Below are 24,676 nucleotides of genomic sequence, written 5' to 3'. Positions count from 1 at the left end.
AATAGTCTGTTATATCTATAATAATTTTTCAAATTTGTTTTTAAAACATAACTGATGATACAAACAGGTTACACTTTGCTTTTAAAATTTAATCTATCTTAGAGATCTTCCTCCGTCAGTACACATCTATGTATACTGACCTATCTCATTTTTTAAAAGTAGCCACACAGTTTTCCAGTGTGCCAATTTGATTAGTTCTTTTAATGAATACTGCTGGTTATTATGAGTTTTTTGCTGAAATGATTGAATAGGGTTCTTGTTACATTATATGTGTATATAAATGAGCTCTTGGGACTATGACCTGTAGTATAAACTCTTAGCAGTGGGATTGATGATGCAGAGTGTGTCTGTATTTTAAAATTTTGTTATATGTTGCTTCCCCTACCTACCCAAGGTGATATTACGGATAAGCCTGATTAATTACACTCTTGCCCAATCCTGGGTAGCAAGCAGGATTTTTTTTTATCTCTTAAACTGACAGGGGGTAGGATGGCTTGTGGGATAAGGGGGAGGATATGGTATCTCCTAATTAATTTATATTTCTTTCTTTTTTATATTTTTTGAGATAGTCTTGCTTTGTTTGGGCTAGAGTGCAGTGGTGTGATCATGGCTCACTGCAACCTCAAACTCTTGGGCTGAAGCGATTCTCCTGCCTCAACCTCCTAAGTAGCTGGGACTGTAGGCATGTGCCATGATGCCTGGATAATTTTTCTGTATTTTTTAGAGATTGGGTCTTGAGCTCTTTCTCAGGCTGGTCTCCATCTCCTAGCCCTAAGCAATCCTGCTTTGGCTTCCCATAGTGCTAGGATTACAGACATGAGCAACTTCCCTGGCCTGCATTTCTTTACTTAGGAGTGACGCTAACAACTATTTTGAAATTTTGTTGGTCATTTGCTTTATTTTTTCTCAGTAAAATATGTTTCATCCACCCCCTTTTTTTTCTTATTGATTCGTTGTAGATATTTTTCCATTCTGTTAATACTTTTCCTACACTGTTTATAGAACCTTATTTACAGAACCTTATTACAGAAGCTAATTTTTATGTAAAAATTTCTGGGAAATTTAACCTATTTAACAATACCTTATTGTAGTAGAACTTTAGGCTAGATGTATGGGCATTTAGGTTTACCTGTAACTTAGGATGAAAATGTAGTCCAATGTAGTTATTTACTAACGGCAAAAAATATTAATTTCATATATATAGTGTTATTATTCAAGACAATTTCTTTTCTTTATATAGATCAAGCTTCTGAAATTCAGGTGACGATGATGCTCACTGAAAGTTGTAAGCTGCGAGGTCTTCATCACAGGTGAGGGAGAAACCTCCAGCATTTTGGTATCAAGCATGGCAACAGTGCTGTACATTTATTTAAAGAACATTGTGATGTGTTCTGAACTGAAAGCTTTATGGAAGAGTTTTTCTGAATATAAAAGTGAAAAGCATGCTCATTACACAAAATTTACAAGCATAATGAAGTATAAAGAACAATATGTAAGCCCACATCTGGATAATCATAGTTAAGCTTTCCAGAAATAGTTTGTATATATTTTCATGCATTATTTCCCTTAGAAAAATAAGCTGATGAAATACCTATGTTATACAATGTTTGCTATGAAATTTTCAAACATATAAAATACCAAAAACAAGAATAACTAATACCAGTAAACCTACTTTCTAGATACACTGATAATACTTTGCCATATTTGCTCTGTGTGTATCTGTCATCTACATCTAGAGATCTCTATATATATCTGAGTATTTGTGGAAATATTTATAGTAAGTTAGACATCTCAACACTTTAGTGCATGTCCAGTATGTATGTTTTTAAATAAAGACCTTTTTTTGTATAATCACAGTACCATTTTTTAAAATAAAGTATTTTTAAAATGAAGACTTTTGTTATATAATCGCAGTACCATTATTGTCTTTGACAAAATCAGCATGCTTCCTAATTTAACAAATTGATATGTTCAGTTTTTCATGTCAGTAACTATAAATCTATATTGTAATTTTAAAAGGCTACACAATATTTTACTGAAAGAATGTACCACATTTTATTTAACTAATTCCTTGTGTATGATTACTAGATCATAGTATAATGTTTAAAAAATACTTGGAGGGCTATACGAAAAGCTTTGCTAAAAACTTGATAATCAGTCCTATCTACAGAGCTATAACAAAAACTTCTACTTTTTGTGAAGGGGCTTAAGTACAACATCATAATGTGTGGGAGTATCAGTGTTGGACCAAAGTTTTTTTTGTTTTATTTTAAAGCACTATTATAGAGTCAATATAATTTGTGTGTCTACTAACAATTTGATGATATATGTTTGTTTTTTATTTTTAAAATTTATTTATGTGTATTTTTATTAAGATAGGGTCTTTCGGGCGGCGCCTGTGGCTCAAGGAGTAGGGTGCCGGTCCCATATGCCGGAGGTGGCGGGTTCAAACCCAGCCCCGGCCAAAAAAAAAAAAAAAAGTTCCAAGATAGGGTCTTTCTCTGTTGCCTAGGCTGGAGTCCAATGGTACAATCATAGTTCACAGCAAACTCAAACAGCTGGGCTCAGGAGATCCTCCCACTTCAGCCTCCCAAGTAGCTGGGATTACAGGCATGTACCACCATGCTTGGCTAATTTTTTTTTTTTTTTTAATTTTTATAAAAATGAGGTTGCTATGTTGCCCAGGCTGGTCTTAACCTTCTGGCCTCAAGCAATCTTCACAGTTCGACCTCCCAAAGTGCTAGGATTTATAGGTATGAGCCATTGTGCTTAGACTGAACAAGTAGGTTTAAAAATGAAACTGTGACCATTCCTACTGGAAGATGTTAATGGAGTTGTGAAAAAATATATTTTCTGTGTTCTTTGGGCAATTCCTTGAGCTCTGCTAAAAATAAGATGAGTACATGAGCTTTAGTACTGATTCTTTTTTAATATTTTGATTTGCATTCAAAAGAATTTGAGGGCTAAAAAGAAGGCAGCTACAATAAGATCAATAAAATGGTAATAAAAAAATGAAACTGAGTTTTTTGACATTGTGGAGGTAGAAAAGACAACAAAGTCAACAGTAAGGAGAGAAATATTTTTGCTACGATTAAACATAAAATAACTCTTAGCTCCTGGGTAAAAGAAGTGTTAAAAATTAATCTCAGTAGCAGAAAGGGAAGAAAGTTGGAATATTGGAAATGTCCTTTTTGGCAGTGTTAGAGGTATTTTATCTTCTTTTATGCTGAACTGTAGGGGGAAGAGCCAAAATATTTAATTTTAGCTAGTATATACTATTAACCTAGTAATATTCTCACCCTGATGAAAGGTCTGTATCACTTGCGCGCAAGAAGTGAGTGGCAGGAATAAATATAGACACAGGATTTTTCCAAGAAGTAGTTTTATATTCACTGTAGCCAAGATGTCTTGGCTGAAAATGTTCAGAATAAGCATTTGCAGCTTTCTCTCTCATGCAGCATTAATTAAGCTATAAAGCTTTCCAACACACTGCCAGGATGAATTAGCAGCCCCAGGATGGCTTTACAGAGTAGAAGGACATGACATACCAAGTTGGGGTTATTTGATACTAGATGTTCAGTGATTAAGACAAGTCTTATAAAGGTAGTTTATGGCTTTGTTACGGTTAATTGTGCTTCCTGGCTATGAAGTGATACCAAGACTCCTAGTTATAATGAACAAAACACGTTGTCAATATGTGGAAAATATATTATTCTTTCCATTCATTGTAGCAGTTCATCCCATTTTTAAGGGGCCCAGGCCTACCACACATTTCTTTCTGATGTCTGTAGTATATCTTAGGCTCTGTGTATGTATTTGTTTCTTCATTTTTCATTCTAATTCGTTAAGTACCCATGTTGCACTTAGAACTCTGTTAGGCATAAAGAATAAAAATGAAATGATCTTCAGAGATCAGATAATAGAATTTATCAAGCAAATGCAATATGCTCAGCAAGAAATGATACCTAATTTCAGATTTTGCCTTATTAACTGGTGTGGCATGCAACCTAGCAGGTTTGCTTTTATGTTTCAACATGCGTGAAGAATGATTGTACCGACATTGAAATACTTCAAAGCATTTTGAAATCTTTTCATTGCACTTCGTTTTCCACTAGAATTTGTGGGAATAATTAGTTGTCATTAATTATTGTGTATATAAATGTGGTTTAAAATGGTATATAAATGTATGTGTGCAGTTAAAATAGGAGTACAAATAAAAGATTCCAGTCTATTTGAATTTCATCAGAGTACTCAAGCTATTTCTACTTACAGTTTGTCTTCTCTGTTGGCCCAAGGATGCCTGACGGTGGCGCTCCTTAGGCCCAGTGCCTCAGCTCTTTGGCTGCAAGTGCGCTCACCAAGACTGAGGAGGAGCAGCAGTTCTTAGGAAAAGCCTGCAGCGCCTTCTTCCTTCCTCTCCCTTCTTTCTTCTCTACAGCAGCTCCTTGGGCTCTTATCTACTCTCCTTAAGAGATCTCAGTCCTTCCTTTTTATCCTCTTTTTCTTTATAAAATGGACAGGATGAAAAGCAGCCATTTGTACTTTGAAACATTTTTATGAAATTTGCTACCTTTACTAGTGGGTAATCCTCTGGTTTATTATTTGTAATACAATTGCAAATTGTGTAGAATAAAAGGTTTGACTTCATCTAGTAGCCTTGCCATGCCTGGATAAAATGCCTTTAACTTTGCTAAATAATTTTGTCATGTAGAAAGGAGCATAGAAATCATCTTTTGGGGGTTTAAAGACACTGGGCAACTTTTCAAATTCACCCTAAAATATGGTATGCCCAGGTTAATCCTGAATGTAAACCTGTAGTCATTTTAGTGTTCATGGGAGGTGACAGAAAGGATGCTCCGTAATCTCCCCTGTACTCATCCTTTTTCCCTTGGGAAGGAGTGTTCTATCCATTGTCCAGGGAAAGCACAAGGGTTTTGGAATCAGCTGAAGATCTGAATTTTTTTTCCCCATTTACTTGCTTTTTGTCCTTGGCAGGTTACCTAACCTTTCTTCCCTGTCATGGGTTTCCTTGCCTATAAAATGGGACTGATGCTGACTACTGCTCACAGAAAGGTTGCCGCTTACAGGTTTACCGAGAGTCCTAGTTTTCCTAGCTTCTTCAATGTTGGTGCCTTCCCTGTTAGTAACTCCTGCAAACACGAGGGGGAGCCCGTAGCTTTGCCTCTTAGCCGTGGTGTCAAGCCACAATTTTATAACTGTGGTTTAAAAAGTATTATGTGTTCAACTGAGACAATTTTCAAGAAATAACAGAAAAGCAAGGTAGAAAATGTCTATAGTCCCAACTCATAACTATTGCCATATTTCTATGCGGAGTTTTATTTTTTCTCCATATTTGTAATTATCCTGCAAACATGAATTTTGCATCTTGCTTTCCTGTGTGATATGCTTTTACTCATACTTTCATCTTTGTGACCATTGAACTGTTATATATTATCCTATTATTCTTTCATTACTCTTGGATGTTCAAGTTGTTTGCACTTTGTACTGTTAATATTGTATTAACTCTCCTGTAACTTTTTTATATTTGATACAGTATTTTTTTATTAAACATCTATAAAAACAGAATTTGCTAAGTTAAGGAGTAGAAATCTTCTTAAAGATATTGTATTACAAGTTGTGTAAATGTTTTATGTCACAGAATACAAAGAGGTAGTGCTAAAAATTTAAGAGTATGATAGCATGGCAGAGGAAGGCTATGGTAGTGCTTTTAGCAATTTTCACTTTAATAGGGAAGATGAAGTAATTATGTAACAGGTTACATAACTTGGGAAAAATCAGGAATTATTTCTAGATATCAATGAAGAGGTATCATTAGGCAGTAGGGTGACATGTATGTATCTATGCCATAGAAATTAACATAGGAACAAGACTGTCTTTATCTTGCACATCAAAGCAACCTTTTATGGTTGGTAGGGTCCCCATGATATCCGTACAGAAAGTAAGACCAAGAAAGAGATAGTAACACTGGTAATAAATGGTAAATCTAGGATTCAGAAATATGATTCTAAATCCCATGTGTCCAGCTAAAGACTTCTTGACTGTTGTGGCAGTTTTAGCCTCTTGGAGAGTTTTTTGATTATCATATTCTTGACCACAGTCTGGATCTGGCCTTTGTTTTTTAAATAAGTGGGATATTGTCATAATATACTCATGGTCGAGTTATTTTTAAGGTGTCTCTGGTTACCATTTGGAGTAAACATTTAGTGTGGCTAGGATGTGGCTAGGATGTACTTTCAGAGAATGTAGTCCAGAGGAAGCAACTTTTATCACTTTTACCTATCATGAATGTGCATATGTGGGGAACATTTAAGTCTGGTTTAAAATATAGAGCATTTATAATTTTTCTATATAAAATTTAGAGCATATATAATTTTTCATTTTTAGCAGTAATCATGTTTTTAAGTGTGTTTGGGATTTTAAGTTATCTTCATTACTTTTTATTAAAAATAACCCCCTGAGGTTTCTCCCAGTTTCTTATTACTTTGATTTCATTTGTCTTTCTTCCAATTTCTTATTATTTTATAGAAATCTTCTTCCTATTACTCATGTGTGTATAGAAGAAGGAGAAAAGCCCATGGTGATACTGCCTTACATGAATTGGGGGAATCTTAAGTTGTTTCTACGGCAGTGCAAACTAGTAGAGGCCAATAATCCACAGGTGAGAAAAATTTGCCCAAATACCAGTTATTTACCAGTAGTTTCTGGTAATGTCTTTGAAAGTACATATTAACCTTCTTATAAACTGTAAAAAAAGAAACTCCAAATGAACCACAAGATATTTATAAGCTATTGATTTAGAGGAAAATGAAGATGTTTATGATTCCTGTCTTAAGACTTGTATTTTGCTGGTGGTAAAGTTTTTCCTTATATATACAATAGAATCTCTGTAAATTGACCACCTAAAGGACATAACCAGTCAACATACAGAGGTGGTCAACATAAGGAATTAGGCCTATTGTACTGATACGTACACGTGGTGCATGTCCTGTCTATGAAAATTAGGCCAGCTTTAGGAGATGGATAATGTAGGGAGGTGATCAACTGTGGAGGTTACTATATTTTCATTGTTTATTTATAATGACTTTTAAGCCCTTTGTGATACCATCGCAGTCATTTTCTTGATAAATCTTTGAAAGCACTTTTCTTAGATCTCCCTTCTAGACTTTACAGAGCTATTTGGTCCATATTAGGTCAAAAACTGATGAGGCCTAGAGGTCTAGATTGTGGGAGACAGTTGGATATATTGTTAATATGTTGGCTATAAGAGACTGGTCATTTAAGAGCTTGTTTCTCTTTAACTTTTAAATGTCCATAACAGTGAAGCATTTGGTCAGATTTCAAATATGTAGTAGTAATCAAGGTCGGTGGGTGTTTTGCTGTATCTTGTAGCCCCATTAAGTTGTTTTAGGATTTATAATGATGTATTTGTTATAGTTGCCAAAAGAAAATGGATTCAAAGGCTACATTGAGTATTTGGGTTAATATGTATGGTATGCTTTGTATATTGACAGGATTAAAGTTGGCATTCCCAACAAGTGGTTGGAAGCTATGGCCCATCTACATCACTTGGGGAGAGTTTTATTTCTCAGCCCCCATACATGTACAGAGCGTATCATTAGAAAGAACTCTAGACTTACATTAGTTTGAATATGGGTCCCTAAGGTAATCCCCTAATAATAACTTCTGTCTAAAAAGAAAATAACAAGTTATTGAATAATAAGTTTTTGAAATGTTACCTTTAGAATTCAGCATTCGTTGAATAGATATTTATTGAGTGGCTATTAGATGTTGGAGAAATACATCTGATAGAAGAAAGAGACAGTCAAGTAAATGGCAAATTATATTACAGAATAACAAAACTCATAGTGTAAGTATAGGAAGATATGGGAACATATTTTTGGTCAAGAAATAGCTTTTTAAAACTGAATGTGTAGGGGTAAAGAAGTATTTTTGGATGGAGTAGGATTGTGAAATAAACTAAGAAACCACCATCATAATTTTTGTGCTGTATGCAAACCTTCTCATTTTCTGTTACCACAGGCCATTTCTCAACAAGATTTGGTACACATGGCTATTCAGATTGCCTGTGGAATGAGCTACCTGGCCAGAAGGGAAGTCATCCACAAAGACCTGGCTGCTAGGAACTGTGTGTAGGTGCCATAAACTCATCACTGTCACTTAATGTATAATATTCCCTGGCCTTGGAGTTCTCTCAAGGAGTCATGGTGGGACTTGGGTTGTATTTAAGAGTAACAATACTCAGATTGTATTTGATATTCATGTCTTTACTTTTCAGCATTGATGACACACTTCAAGTTAAGATCACAGATAATGCTCTCTCCAGAGACTTATTCCCCATGGACTATCACTGTTTGGGGGACAATGAAAACAGGCCAGTTCGGTGGATGGCTCTTGAAAGTCTGGTTAATAATGAGTTCTCTAGCGCGAGTGATGTGGTAAGTACTGGGACCCCTAGATATCAACAGAATGGAAAAGAACTTTCTTTTTTAAAATGTTTTGCTATTTGGTGGTGGTGGGATAGTTTAGTTACTGTTCCCTGAATTTTTTCATCTAGAAAGCAAGCATAGGTAGCTCCCAGTTAGCCAGTTTATGAAGAAGAGCTATGACCCAAACTATGGGCCAGTACTATGTGTAATCTCATTTTATCCTCAAAATACTTCTCTGAGGGGGCCACTGTTAACACTGTGAGGTAGTTTCTAGTATCCCAGTTTTAAAGGTGAGAATATTGGGACTTAGAGAAGTTATGATTTTGGTGTGTGTGTGTGGTTTCCTTTTATTTTGTTTTTTGAAAGAGACTCTCTGTCACCCTGGGTTGAATGCTGTGGCATCATCATAGCTTGCAGCAACCTCAAATTGTTGGCCCTCAGGTGATCCTTTTGCCTCAGCCTCCAAGTAGCTGGGACTACAGGTACCCTCCAAAACACCTGGTTAGTTTTTCTATTTTTAGCAGAGATGGAGTCTCTTGCTTAGAGAGACTGGTCTCCAACTCCTGAACTCAAGCAGTCCACCCGCCTCGGCTTCCCAGAGTGCCAGGATTACAGGCGTGAGCCACTGCGCCTGGCCAGGGTTACAGTATTGGATTATTTTTCTTTTCTTATGTAAGAGTCAGAATGACCAGTGGCTGCCAGATCATAAAGATATGTTTTCTTTTTTCCAGATGACCTCTTCTGAGTGTTACGGCCTATGTGGTTTATAATTCCCAGACGTCCTTCTCTTCTTTTTGTCAGTTTCTAGGTGGTTCTGCCCGCTTGACCAGATTATATAGTTGGTTTCATTATGCTTAATGATATATAGTTTCAGAAGCCCTGTCTACTTGTGGGTATTTTGCACATGTTTTAAAATGTTGGTCACTTGGCCTTTAGTCTTATTTAGAAACTTAAGCTCAATTTAAAATTAAGGTCTTTTGTTGTACAGTCTTTAAAATATCTTGTTTTAAGATCAGCTATTATCTGAAAAAAACTTATCTGACACTTCTCATTATGAGAAAAGATGTTATCTGCTTCACAGAGCAGCTACAGAGGTTAACAGTGGTTGGACATGTACTTCACAGTGCCCATAGCATCTCCTGGCCCGAGAGGCCTGGGGCAGGTAGGCGGTGGGTAGCAAGTAAGGAAGATACATTCAGATTGAACTCTGAAGTTCAGCTTGTATTGTAGTGGGGAACTAAACCTCTTCAGTTTTTTTCCGGAGCTTTGATGGTAAAATAAAACTTCTCTGTAACATTAATGTCTAGAAGTTAAAATTCTAAGTAAAGCAATACAAGTATGCAAAGCAACTTAAATAGTGGTTTTGTTTGTTTGTTTGTTTTTTGGTTTTTGGCCGGTACTGGGTTTGAACCCACCACCTCCGGCATGTGGGACCGGCGCCCTACTCCTTGAGCCACAGGCGCCGCCCTGCAACTTAAATAGTGTTAATGGCGGCACCTGTGGCTCAGTCAGTAAGGCGCCGGCCCCATATACTGAGGGTGGCGGGTTCAAACCTGGCCCCGGCCAAACTGCAACCAAAAAATAGCGGGCGCCTGTAGTCCCAGCTACTTGGGAGGCTGAGGCAAGAGAATAGCTTAGGCCCAGGAGTTGGAGGTTGCTGTGAACTGTGTGAGGCCACGGCACTCTACCGAGAGCCATAAAGTGAGACTCTGTCTCTACAAAAAAATAAATAAATAAATAAATAAATAGTGTTAATGGTTGTCTAAAGAGAACCTGGGCTTTTGGGAGGAGGAAGGGGTTGCATTTTTGGTTTTGATTTCGATTTTTTTCAAATAATAGATGGAAACAGTTTGATTTTTAGGTCAGTGTACAGCTGCTCTTTGATAAAATGTTTGGTTTTAGAGTTGCCAGATCTTTATTCAGTAGTTCTGAGTTGTAGCTAAAATTGTTTATCAGCTTTTAAATTAAACAAGGCTGTTTTTAAAGAGGGGGAAAATGAATTCAACTTTGGTTTTAGAACATATTTTTAAAAGATAATATTAGTTGAATTAGAGCTACGTGGTTTTCAAACTCACCCATTTAGTAGAAAAACCTACATTTAAACATTTTTGGAATGCAGATATGTAAAAGAAACTCTTAGTATTACTTTGAAAATCTCATTCCGTAGTTGATTTAAAAAACGAATTCACTCATCTCTTTGAGATGTTAATATTTTTTCCAGTGGTTGATTTTAAAATTTGATTTTGTTACTCTTTTAAATGTAGTTATTTTCACTGAAATGTGATGGCAGTTGTAGTGAACCCCAAACTAGTTTAATGGGGGAAAAAATAGAGGATATTTCTTAGATGACAGTCTGTAAGTATTTAGTGTAACTTTATGAGATTGGAGATTTTTTTTCCCACGCAGTAAAAGGAATATTCACAGCTGATATTTTGGAGTAATGCACAAGGTGGCCAGTAGTGTTATTTGCTTACACGATGGATGCCCCCAATATATGCATTAATTAATTTAATGTATTTATTTCTGTGTAGGTATTCCATAGTATAATTAAGCAATGATAGGAATTCTTTATTATCACATTCATGACCAAATATTTCTCAGGAATTTCAGAATGAAAATTAAATTAGACTTTCAACAAAGGAGGCTGTGTTTAGTAACACATCTTCAAGCATTGTGATTGACATCTCTCCAGCTGGATTCATTGCTCTGTATTAGCTGGTAAAGTTCATGTTCATTAAGCAGAACATTTCAAAATCATATTAGAATTAGTTATTTTTTTGTGGCTATGGTATTTGTAAACCTAAAAGGAAGAAAGTAAGGCAGAATTAATACAAGTAGAGAGTTTGAGTCAAGCTTGATAATTGTAACCTCAGAGCAGAGATTCAAGCTGCTCTGAAAATACGCTCTGATTAGCAGCAGTACAGGTAGATTTTTAAAGGCAAAAAAGGGGGACAGGGAGTAGGCTGATACAAAGTTGTTTGTATGGAATTTGCATTGGTTTACAGAAACAACATTGATTAGTGATTGGCTACACATTGTGAAGCTATAGGGTGTAGGTTATAGTGTCTAATGCAGTATTATTAGTTTAATTTATAGCTACTTGTAACAATAGCAGGCAGTTTCAAAAGATGAATAGTAGCTCAAGGGCAAAATAAAATCTAATGTAATTGTTGTCTCGTAATGTCTCTCTAGGCATAATAATTGAAATGGACTCATTCCTCAGATGAAAGTTTCGTTTCTTTTCTCACATTTTATGTAAGAATCTGCCTTAATCATAATGCAGTTACACCAAGTACTTTGATGCTCCTTGTTCACTTGGCTTTATTTTTTAAAATCACCATTAATGTAATGGTGAGTGACTTAACAGGAGAATTATTTTAAAATCATAATTACTTTCAGCATTTTTTGGCATAAACATACTTAAATATCTGTGTGACCCAAATTCTTCTGAGTTATTCTTAGTTAGCATATGATGGTAAGAGTTACATTTAATGTTTAACATTATGCACATTTAACTCCTAAAATGCTCAGATTTTTCTCTTATAGATTCTTATTTCTTTTAAGTGTGTGTGTGTGTGTATATATATAGAAATAAAGTTTAATATATGCATACACGCATGTGCACACACACATACAACCTTTAAATATCTTTTAGATAATTGAGATCGAAAAGACTAGGAGCAGAGTAGGAGTCTGTTTCTTGTGACCATGATATGACTGTCAATGTAAAAATCCTGCCTTTTAGTTTTGGGGGACTGAATATTTTTTGAATTCTTAAAGTATTTTTGAAGCACAAATGTTAAAGATTGCTTTTTAACATTTGGATTGAAAATGTGTACACATAGTCATGTTCTGTTCCCACTTTTCCTTTCTGGGTGGAGTTGTGGGTTTAAATGCCACATTTAATATTCTATTTTGGGGCTGAAAAGCTTTTGTATAATCATATGCAAAAAAAGTAATGTAACCCTTCTCCCACCGGAGTCTATACATGTGTAAAAATACATATTTTTAGGTGGAAATGATATTGCTGCCTTGGAGAGAACATTCTCTTTGTCCTTAAAAAAACCCTTAACACTTCTCCACTTTATATAGTTAAAAATTCCATATGATTTGTTTAGAAATAAATTAATATTTTCCATCTTAAAAATAATACATTGCATCTGTGGGTTGTGTTCTCACAATTTTTACTGGAAGGATTCAATATTCAATTGTGTGAAGATTCTTATAACATTAACATCAACTTAGAACTGTGGAGCTTAAGAAATATGCACAATTAGATTTGACTTGTTGTAAATGTCTTTCTTATTTTATTCCAAAATATGATGTCATCATAGGCGGTCTTAAGAATTTCTGGATATTGTTTTTATTCTGTTTTTATCAAATGCGGATACCACCATAAATTTTTTTTTTAATGTGACTTTCTTTTCCTTGATTTGAGAACAGATTACTTGATTTATAGCTGCTTTGAATTACTTAGCTAATTATAGTAGCTGTCGTAATTCTGCTGTTAGGAGACTACTGTCTGTTAAGAGACTGAATGCAGTTAGGAATGCATAGTTAATAGTTTCTTGTTGGTTTTCTTGTTTTTATGGTATTGCATTGTGTTTAAAAGGGTTTTTTGGGAAAAACAAGTCATGGAAATGACTTCCATGCCAGTCCTATTAGAGTGGTTTAAGGCAACAAGGAGATTCTTTCTAAAGTATTTGAATAGTTTTTAGGGGACAGGGCAAATAAAAATGTATTTCTTATGCCATTGTATTATATATTTTGTGACATTAATGATTACCTAGAAGGAAGAAAATCTGTAAAGTTATCCAGAGACTATATCTGTAGCGCATTGCTTCATATTAACATTTTATTTTCCCAGTGCTGTGGAAGGTCATTGCCTCACTAGCAGATGTGAGCAGGATTGTCTGACATTTGTAACATACCTATGAAGAGTGCTCTCTTGAATTATTGTGGTATTGAAGAGAAAGCTAGGATTATCTGAGGATGCTTCTTATTTTTAAAAGTACAGAAAAGTTTCTGTTTAATTATTTTTCATTATTAATTTTAGAGTAATGCTTGGATTCCTGATAGTTACTTGTTTCTTTTATGGCTGCAGATTTTACCTATCACCAGTCTTAGACTTATTGTTCAGGTGTTAAGAACATGTTAAGAGGGGCTTATTTAGCGCCTGTGGTATAGTGGCCATGGTGCTGGCCACATGCACCGAGGCTGGCAGGTTCGAACCCAGCCTGGGCCAGCTGAACAGCAATGACAACAGCAACAAAAAATAGCTGGGCATTGTGGCAGGCGCCTATAGTCCCAGCTACTTGGGAGGCTAAGCCAAGAGAATCTAAGAGGCTAAGCCCAAGAGTTTGGGGTTGCTATGAGCTGTGACACTACGGCACTCTACCAAGGGTGACATAGTGAGACTGTCTTAAAAAAAAAAAAAAAAAAAGATCATGTTAAGAGGAATTGATATTAAGATGCAAGGATTATTTCAGACATTAGTTTAGAAAATAAAGATTTTAAATGTAATATCAACATAAAGACGATATTTAATTTTATTTAATGTTATTTTAATTATCCTAGTATTTCCTTGGAATGAGGAATAGATTTACTTTAGGAACTATTAATACACTGTATTTGCAGAAGTGAGCACTTGCTGTCCTGTGATCAAGTAGTTGCTCTTGGGTGTATTTTCTGTAGTTGGCTCTCTCTCAGAATATTTTACAGAATATAAAATCTGTGAATATCTCTTTCCTTTCAATTCCTTTAGAGCCTTGACCTTATCATGGTCAAGGTCATGATGTTTAATATTCCTCTGATGGAGTAATGTCCAAGCATCTGGTACAGTGGAAAAAAGTACCATAAATAACAAATCCTTGTGCCGGCCTGGTAGGCATCCAATAATGACCTCTGTCTTTTCTAATCACAGAGGCTTGGACAAATTCATAGCAGCAGTAATCTTTTTTTAGTCTTATATGACACTCTGTGCTTAAAGATTGCTGTTTTTGAAGTTGAGTTAGTGTTCTAGTGTATTCAGGCTATTATAATAAATTACCATAAACTGGGTTAGTTTAAACAACAAACATTTGTTTCTCTCAGTTTTGGAGTCTGGGACATTTAAGATTGAGGTGATGGCAGATTCAGTGTCTGGAGACTTTGGTTTTGTCTTCTCTATGTGTCCCCTTCCATGTGGCAAGGCAGCTTTCTGGAGTTCTCTTTTATAAGGATACCACTTTTCATTAATGTAGGACCCAACTCCCATGAGCTGATTACCTCCCACACCCTCAACACCTAAAGCCATCACTGGGGGGGGGTGATTTTAACATGAATTTGGAGGGGACACAATTAGTCTATCACATTCTGCTATTGCCCCCCCTCATATCCTTCTCTCATGCACAATATACATTCATTCCATCCCAGTAACCCTAGAAGTCTTAATTTGTTTCACCATCAGTTCTGAATTCTTAAGTTCAGATTCTGATCTCATATCTTCTAAATTAGGTGTGGGCAAACCTCAAGGTACAGTTTATCTTGAGGAAAATTCCTCTCCAGTTGTGAATTTTTGAAACCAAATAAGTTATGTCCTACTACAGTAAAGTGGTGGACTGGATATTAGACATATCCGTCCCAAAAGGAAGAACTAGGAAAGAAGAAAGGGATAATGGACACAGTAAGTCCAAAATGTAACAGGGTAAACAATTATTAAATAATAAAACACAAGAATAATTCTTTGGCTTAATTCTTCCGGGTCTACTAGGATGGCAGTAGCATCCCACAGATGGGTATAAACCACCTCAGCTGCTCTCAGCTAGGGTCCCACTTCAGAAGCGCTTCATATTAACTGTTCATTTTCTCAGTACTATGGAAGGTCATTGCCTCACAGGAGCATATTGGCCTGTCAGATCTGGAGAGGTAGCCCCACCCTTGAAATCTAAGTGGAGGCAGCCGTGGCCCCCTGGCCATCCAGTCTGGACCTGATAAAGGACAACTACAAAAAAAATACCCTGTAGCTAACACTATATTTAATGGTGAAAGACTGAATTCTTTTATGTAATACCAGGAACAAGATAAAGATACCCATTCTCATTACTTCTGTTGAACACTGTTTTTGAGGTTGTAGCCAGTATGCTAAGATAAGAAAGGATTAGACAGGAAAAAGTAAAACTTAACTATTTGCAGAACAATATGATTATCTATGTAGAAAATCCAGTGTGATTTACCAGAAAGCTACTAGAACTAATAACCTCATAGGGACACAAAGTTAATGTACAAAAATCAGTTGTATCTCTATACACTAACAATGAAAAATAGGAAATTATGGTATCAAAAAATAGGAAATTCTTGGGAATAAATCTGAAAACTTGTGAAAGAACTGTGCAATGAGAACTGCAATGCATTGCTGAGAGAAACTACAGAAAACATAAGTAAATGGAGACGTACACCCTTTCCTTTGTTGGTCAGAAAACTCAATATTAAGATGTTGGTTCTCTCCCAAGTTTGAAAAATATTATTAACAGCATTAGTCATGAGGGAAATGCAAAATAAAACCACATTGAGATGCCATTACAAAATGATTGATATGTTTAAAATTGAAAAAACTGACCAAGTATTGCCAAGGACATGGAGGAGCTGGAGCCTCTTACACTGCTGCTGGCGGCATGGGGTACATTCACTCTGGGATACAGTTTGGCAGTTTCTTAAAATGTTGAATATTGAATATATATGTACCATATCCAGACCTTTTGCTCCTAGATAAATAAGAACACGTATCCTTACCAACACTTGTACACAGATATTCATAGCAGCTTAATTTTTAGTAGCTAAATCTGAAAATAATCTAAGTGCTCATCAACAGATAAAGGGTCAAACTGCTATATTCATATAAAGGTCTATTCTTCAACATTAAAAAGAGGTGATTCAGTGTCTCTTGGGGGGCCCCTTCTGGTTCATAAATTCCCATCGTATGTGAATCTCAATGTGGTTATTCTGAATGAAAGAAGCCAGGAAAAAAGTATACAGTTTGAATAATTCCATTTATATGAAATTTTAGAAAATGCAAACTAATCTATAGTGACAGAAAGTAGAAAGTAATTGGGAACAATTGAGGTGGTGGGTGGAGGGGAGAAAGGGGTCAAAGCAGGAGAAATCTTTTAGAGGTGATATGTTCATTGTCTTAATTGTGGAAATGGTTTTAGTTGTGTCTACATGTCAGAAATTGTCAACTTGACTACTTTATGCGCAGTTTATTGTATTTCAGCTCTACTACATTAAATAAATAAAAGTTGTCTTTGTGGCTAGGCGCAGTGGCTCACACCTCTAATCCTAGCACTCTCAGAGGCTGTGGCAGGAGGATCGTGGTAAGTCCAGGAATTTGAGACCAGCCTGAGCAAGAGTGAGACCTATTTCTCTAAAAAATAGGAAAAATTAGATGGACATGATGGCACATGCCTATAGTCCCAGCTATTGGGGAGGCTGAAGCAGGAGGATTGTTTGAGTCCATGGATTTGAGTTGCAGTTTACTATGATGATACCCCTACACTCCAGCCCAGCAGAGTGGGACACTGTCTCAAAAAAAAAGAAAAAGAAAAGAACTGTCTTTGCTATTGCTGCTACTAATGTATCTAAGGCCAGCTGCTAAATTTGCTGGATCTTAAGACCTGTTAGAATTCTTGTTTAAAATGTTCCAGGCTTCAGAATTATTAGGATAGGATTAGGAAGTCTATACTTTTAACAAGCACCCCAGATGTTTCTTCTCATTGGTCAAGTTTGGAAAGCACATGACCTAGGTCATTTAATTGCACTTTGGTTATCTGAACCCGTATCTGTATGTGATGAAGAGAGGTTAAGTTTTATTATTAATAGAAAGACCTAGCCATAGAATGCCAATAATACGTTTATTATTGTCAGATAATTTAAATTTTGATGGAATGTTTTTTTCAATGCAGGGGTCGTCAAACTTCTTAAACAGGAGGCCAGTTCACGGTCCCTCAGACCGTTGGAGGGCCAGACTATAGTTTAAAAAAAACCTATGAACAGATTCCTATGCACACTGCACATATCTTTTTTTGAAGTAAAAAAACAAAACGGGAACAAATACAATCACACTGCCTCATGTAGCCCGCGGGCCGCAGTTTGAGGACCCCATACTATATAGTATACTGGAGTAAGTCTTGTGTTATAAGTTCCTGAAGTAATAAGTAGAAATCTTGATCAGCAGTCCCAGCTTTATGTAGTACTACATTAAAAGGAAAAAAGAATTTTACTTATACGCTTTTTGATGAGTTGTATCCATGTATGTTTAGGTCAAAAAAAAGTTTAATGTACTCTATCTTAAATAGCTGTAAATTAACAGAAGTTGGGGAAATAGATTAATAGAAGAACATTGTAATTGTCTAAATGTTCTTTAAATGGATATAGCTACAGTCTTTCATAAAACTCTAGAAGGAACAGCTTGACCTTCTTATGGCTCCCTTTCCAACGACGTCAAACAGAAGGAAATTCTAGAATAACTCTGTCTAAATTTTAAATCACTCAGTTATCAGAAGACTTTAGAGAGCAAGTTTTCCACAAATCATCTTTGTGCCATTTTATCTTGATTTTTTTTTTTTTAAGGGTTGGTTAGCCAACATGTAATTAATCACTTTTGTTGGTTTTTAAGAAAATGAATCTGCAAAAAAAGAAAGAGAAAATGGCTTAATTTTTCTTTTTTTGTGGTGTCTTTAAGTGTTGGTGTATGTAATATGAGAACATTAGGTGAATGTTTAGTGATAATGTGAACAAAACAATGGGAAAGAAATAATTTTTTTTTTTTTTTTTTAAGTTTTTTTTTGTAGAGACAGAGTCTCACTTTATGGCCCTCGGTAGAGTGCCATGGCCTCACACAGCTCACAGCAACCTCCAACTCCTGGGCTTAGGCGATTCTCCTGCCTCAGCCTCCCGAGTAGCTGGGACTACAGGCGCCCGCCACAATGCCCGGCTATTTTTTGGTTGCAGTTCCGCCGGGGCCGGCTTTGAACCCGCCACTCTCGGTATATGGGGCCGGCGCCTTACCGACTGAGCCACAGGCGCCGCCCAGAAAGAAATAATTTTTAAAAGTCAACTTACATTGTGCTATTACAGTACTGTGTATAGCTCCAGATCTCAGACACCACCACCATTACTGTCAAAGTCCCTTACACTCAGAGGTTGTTAGAGTGCACTTCTCTGGTCAGTGAATGGAGTTACTCCCTTGTGTACAAAGTGGCAGTATCCATAAGGCTGGTGCAAAACTGTGTTTTTTGCATTGTTGAAATTTGCCATTTGAAACAGGAATACATTCTTAATAATGTGGTTGTTATATATCATTTTAATGCACATTTCTCACTTTATTTTTTTGCTAATGACTTATTACTTGGTATTTATATTTTGAACTATGGAAATGATGTTAGATGAAAGGCAAATGTGGGCAATTTTCTTATTCAAGTTCAAAATGGGTTGTAAAGCAGTGGGAACAACTCTCAACCTCACCAATGCATTTGGCTCAGGAACTACTAATGAATGTACAGTGCAGTGGTGGTTTAAGAAGTTTTGTAAAGAAGATGAGAGCCATGGAGATAAGGAGTATGGTGGCCAGCCCTCGGAAGTGACAGTGACCATTTGAGAGCAATCATTGAAGCTGATCCTCTGACATCTGCATAGAAGTTGCCAAAGAACTCAATATTGACCACTCCACAGTCGGTCATTCAGCATTTAAAGCAAATTGGAAAGGTGAAAAAGCTTGATAAGAGGTACCTCATGAAATAACAGAAAAAAAGAGCAATTGTCATTTTCAAGTGTCGTCGTCTCTTATTCTACGCAACAGCAAGATTGGATTGTGCCATGCAGTGAAAAGTGGATTTTGTACGACAACCAAAAGAAGACCAAGAAGAATCTCCACAGCACTTCCCAAAGCCACACTGGCACCATTTAATTTTTATTAAATTGAAATCATTTTTCCCTTTTTAAGAGAATAGATCATCCCTGTAGGTTTAAAGAGAGATTTAGGCTCGAAGTCTGCATGAAGATTTTAAAACTATACATCCTTCTCCACCTAACACCCGTCTCTTCCTTCCAAAGCATAGACCTTAGGTTGGTTTGTTGCTCCACCTTAATGATCACTGTTAATGAAAATGGTATTAGGTTTCAAAAGGCTGAACACTTTGGTTTTGATATTTAGGATATGGTGCTCTTGAAAGGATTAGGAAGTGTTCCTTTCTCCTTTCTGTTCTAAAAGTTTATATATGATTATGTAGTAGGCTGAATTATGTATCCCCTAAAAAAGTAGGTTGAAGCCCTAACCCCCAGTACTTCAGAATATTACCTTATTTGGAAATAAGTTCATTACAGATGTCACACTAAAATGAGGCCGTACTTAATTAGGGTGAGCTCTAATCCAATATAATTGTCCTCCTTTTGAGAGGGGAGACAGACGCATGAGGGGGGAATGTCATGTGAAAACAGAAGTGCAACCACAAACCAGGAATACCAAGGGTTTTACTGGCAACCACCAAAAACTGACAGTAGGCACGGGTGGATACCCTGCAGGAAGCAGGCCCTGTTGACACCTTGGTTTTGGACTTCAAACCACCAGAACTTTGAGATGATAAATTTCTGTTGTTTAGGTCACTAGTTTTTGGTATTTTGTTATGGCAGCCTTAGGAAATGAACAGAGATATGTTTAGTATTTTTTCTTTCAAATTTGATAGAATTCATCAAATTGGATGTGGAGTTTTCACTGTGGAAAGGTCTTAAATTGTGAATTCAATTTCTGTAATAGATATGGGACTTACAGGTTTTCTATTTGCTGTTGTATCTGTTTTGATAATTTGTATTTTAAGAAATTTGTTCATTTCATCTAAGTTGTTGAATGTATTGGCATAAAATTGAGTCATTCATAATAATTTTTAATGTCTACAAGAGCCAAAGTGATGTTTTTTCTCTCATTCCTGATATTATTAATTTTGGTGTCTTGTTCAGTCTAGCTCAGTAGTTCTTAACTGGGGACAGTTTTACTCTCCTATCCCCCTCAGTGTAGGTTTGTTGGTGACAGTCCTCAGCTTTTGTTTGTCTGAAAAACTCTGTATTTTGTCTTCATTTTTTATATATATTTTGTCTTGCTATAGAATTCTTCTTGGTAATTTTTAAAATATGTCAAAAGGTGGGTGGTGTTTATCACTGGCCAAATTTACATCACTTAAAATAAACCTAAAATAAACACAGAAAACTTAAAAAAGAAAAAAAAAATACTTCAAAAGGTATCATTTCCTTATTTTCTTATTTACACAGATTCTAATAAGAACTATAGCTATTATCACTAATATAAGGCTTTAAAAAGGTAAATATTTTAAAAAGTATTTCTGGATTTTATTGCAAAATAATAACTTAAAATTTAATACACTGTGCTTAGATTTTATAAAGACACTTGTTTGTGACTTCTGTTTGTTTTTTTCTTTTTTTCTTTTCTTCCTTTTTTCCCCCTCTTTCACTCATTAAAAAATATATTTCAGGGCAAGCTACTTCTCTGAGTCTCAGTTTCCTCACTTTGTAAAATTGTGGTTTCAGTAATTCTCACAGTTGTATTGAGAAAATTAAATGCATTAGAAGATGCTGAATGCCTGGAACTTGTAGCAACTCAGAATCTAATACCATGTTATACAGTTATCTTTCTCCCTATCCAGCTTCAGTTGTTCTGACCTCAGGGTTCACAGGTACGGGAGATGAGTGGGAGTCCCCAACCTGAGGTGTCCTGGCACATGACAGAAGCTCTGTAGGCATACACCCTGCACTCCACACACTCTCCAGGGCCACAGCACAGTGCGGCTGGACGGAACTGGAGAGCCCCGAGCAGACCATGAAAGGGCACCGTTACCACTGCCTACCATTCCTTTTCCTGCCAGTAGTTCTCATGCTGACTTTAAATATATCTGCTCTTTTTCTCAAGCAAAGTTGGAAGATCATTTCATCTGATAATTTAAATTTTTAAATATGGTAAAAACCCATGACTTATATTTTACCTAATTGGCATATTTCACTCAGGATGCTCTTCCCTTTAATTAGACAAAAATTATATTCATTTTGTACTTCTCGGTTATGCAGAGTAGCTATAAAATTTAAAGTTACAAATTTTTCTATTAAAAAAACTCTGAGAGATAATTTATGGCTGTGGATGGTGCAGCTTATAATCAACAATCAAAATGATTCCTTCCAACAGATCTAATTATGTAGAATATGCAATATTAATATTCACATTAAAGGATGCTCTCTTTTGTCCCAGCAAGAGAAACTAACTGGGTATCATTGACTTCTTTGTGTAAGTATTAACTAATAGTTAGCTTCTTTTTTTTTTTTTTTGAGACAGAGCCTCAAGCTTTTGCCTTGGGTAGAGTGCCGTGACATCACAGCTCACAGTAACCTCTAACTCCTGGGCTTAAGCAATTCTCCTACCTCTACCTCCCAAGTAGCTGGGACTACAGGCGCCCGCCACAGCGCCCGGCTATTTTTTGGTTATAGCCGTCATTGTTGTTTGGCAGGCCCGGGCTGGATTCAAACCCCCCAGCTCAGGTGTATGTGGCTGGCACCTTAGCTGCTTGAGCCACAAGCACTGAGCCCAATTAGCTTTTCTTAAGAGTTAGTTGAACTGCTATTTTTGGTCTATACTTGGCTGTTGCCAGCAGCACCCCGGTAGCTGTTTTAAAGGTCCTCTCATCGTATTGCTGCTCCTTTCCTAGTGGGCCTTTGGAGTGACGTTGTGGGAGCTTATGACTCTGGGCCAGACGCCTTACGTGGACATTGACCCCTTTGAGATGGCCGCGTACTTGAAAGATGGTTACCGAATAGCCCAGCCAATCAACTGTCCTGATGAACTGTGAGTTTTTCTGAGCTTCGTGACATGAGTTTCATTCTGTTTACTGTGTTGGGATGAAAGAAAAAGAGCAGGTTTCCATATTCATACAGAGCCTTCCCTTCTGAGAATAATGATTCTTTGGCTTTAAATTTAAGTCTTGAAGAGAACCACCAAGGCAGATTCATTCACTGTCTTGTACATTTGACATTAGCACTTTCCGCATCTTATATTGATGCTGCGTAATGTAAACACCACAAATTAGTCTGTGAGACTAATGGATATAGTGAGAAAACTAACTGAATACTACTGTTAGTTGTTCTACATAGAGTGAGGACTTGACTTGTAGTATATAGCTTTAAGGCCATAGTAGTTATAAAAAACCTTTCTCAGTGTCATCTTGCCTTGCCAGTTAGTAGCAGCTGATACATAGGGAAGATGTTCTGGGCTAGTGAGTGAGATGGTTGCATTCTGTTTCCTGCTTTCCACATATAGCTAATCTTCCCAGATAATGGGAATGGGGTGGACAGGAGACTATGACTGGGTGTACAGATGAATATGTTCTCAGCTCCGATTCCCGAGAAGGTTTCTACACCATGACAAGGTGGCTACTTTTACACTGATTTTACTATTGATCTGGAGCTCTTAGAACTTAGATAAAATTTCCTCTTTTTCCAAGTTCTTCTCTCAGAACTTAAATATTACTTAAGTTATTATATAAAGGTGGTTCAGATACTTACATGAAATCTCTGTATTTGCTGAAATTGTTTGATAGGCCCTCATGAAGAATTGAAATCCACACATGTGGTATAAATAACTTGTTTAACTTCTTTTCATCTAGAACTGTCTACAGACAGTGAAATTGTTGATCACTTTTTTAATGTAGAATCCTCTGCATACCCTCCTTTAGACAGAAAACATAACTGGCATCAAATCGACCAAAAGGTTTGGAGTACTGTATTATTACTAGCTGAATTTTCCATTTTTGTTTCCCTGCAGATTTGCTGTGATGGCCTGTTGCTGGGCCTTAGATCCAGAAGAGAGACCCAAGTTTCAGCAGTTGGTACAGTGTCTCACAGAGTTCCACGCAGCCCTGGGAGCCTATGTCTGATTGATTCTTCTTCACAATCCCATAGCGTCAGGAAGGAGGAAGGGGCCTGTCGGGGCTCCCTGGAGCCTGTCACAGATACTTCCTATATTTCGTGTATCACAGTGCCACCAGAAGCACATTTGTCTTCCAGAACACCGTGCCTTAGGAATGCTTTAGAATCTGAACTTTTTAAGATAGACTTAATAATGTGGAATATTTTCTAGATATCACTTTTACTAGGTTGAACTGAAAGAGTTTTTGTAAATTTTTGGCCAAAATTATTTTAAGACATAGTTACTTTGGACTAGGGGTGCATTCTTACAAAATAAATAGTTTTTTAAATTGTTAGACACAGATATTTGGAATAGCTATCTTAGTGCCAACTGCATTTTATTTTTTTACTTTATCAAAATAATGTAGGTGACTCACCTTTAAAGGTTTTTTAAATGTTGTTTTTATTGCTACTCTTATTGAAATATCGTTTGTCTTCACGATGCAATACTTTTCTTTAGAAAGGAAGACAGCATAAAAAAGGTGTCTGGTTTGCTTTGTACAAGAAAAGGCAATATTGGAGGAAGAAAACATAAAACCTAGAAGAAAAAAAATGAAAGAATTTTTAAAAGTACTTGTTAGAAACAAACTGCCCTTGCATGGAAAATTGTTTACCTTTTAGTGAAAAGGATTTCTGCTTTTTTATTTTTTTTGAAGAAACAAACGAGCTGAGTTCTCAGTACATCCTAAATTTGGCAAAAATTAGCCTTTCTGTGAGCCAGAAGGGGATTGAGGAAGATCTGTAGTAAGCAATGGTGAATTTATTTATTTTTACTCTCTAGAAAAGGAGATAACGCAGTCCCAGAAAGTGAAATCATGTTTCTAAGGTTAAGATTCCCTTTTATTGCACCTAGAATAGTGCTGTGCACAGAGTGGGTGCTTGAGTAGTTGTTTAAAAAAAAAAAAATGTAAACTAAATTTTGTGCTTATCTTCAAGACTGGCTTAAGTATAAAATTGTTTTTTAAAACACTTGAAAAATTAAAGGATTTGTTTTATGTTATGACAGTGGTGAAAATATTGCACATAATGAATAGTTCTTGCATCTGTTAAGTCTTTGAACACACAGCAGCTAGATATTCATGCTTTATTTCATGAGTGTTTCATTCAGGCTCCAAAGTCCTAACACAATTACAGCTGACTCACCCTCCAAATTCTAATAAAAAGTTGGAATTATTGTCATAGGAACTGCTGTGACACTAAAGCATTTCTCCCAA

At 36.2% G+C, this 24,676-nt stretch overlaps 1 protein-coding gene across 2 annotated transcripts in view; it reads left to right on the top strand.

Annotated features, from left to right (window-relative positions):
* Positions 1-24,462, top strand: part of RYK (receptor like tyrosine kinase) — a 110,906-nt gene extending 86,444 nt beyond the window's left edge. For both annotated transcript variants that reach the window (XM_053600690.1, XM_053600689.1), the window contains exons 10-15: positions 1,241-1,310; positions 6,547-6,679; positions 8,062-8,171; positions 8,318-8,477; positions 22,208-22,344; positions 23,320-24,462. In XM_053600690.1, coding sequence (XP_053456665.1) covers positions 1,241-1,310; positions 6,547-6,679; positions 8,062-8,171; positions 8,318-8,477; positions 22,208-22,344; positions 23,320-23,431 — 722 coding nt within the window. In that variant the 3' untranslated portion in view covers positions 23,432-24,462. The remainder of the gene's footprint in view (positions 1-1,240; positions 1,311-6,546; positions 6,680-8,061; positions 8,172-8,317; positions 8,478-22,207; positions 22,345-23,319) is intronic.
* The last annotated feature ends 214 nt before the right edge of the window (positions 24,463-24,676 follow it).

Source organism: Nycticebus coucang, chromosome 8, assembly GCF_027406575.1.
Source record: "Nycticebus coucang isolate mNycCou1 chromosome 8, mNycCou1.pri, whole genome shotgun sequence".
NCBI lineage: Eukaryota > Metazoa > Chordata > Mammalia > Primates > Lorisidae > Nycticebus > Nycticebus coucang.
Note: the sequence above shows the minus strand (reverse complement) of the source record. Positions and strands in the feature narration are given on the sequence as shown.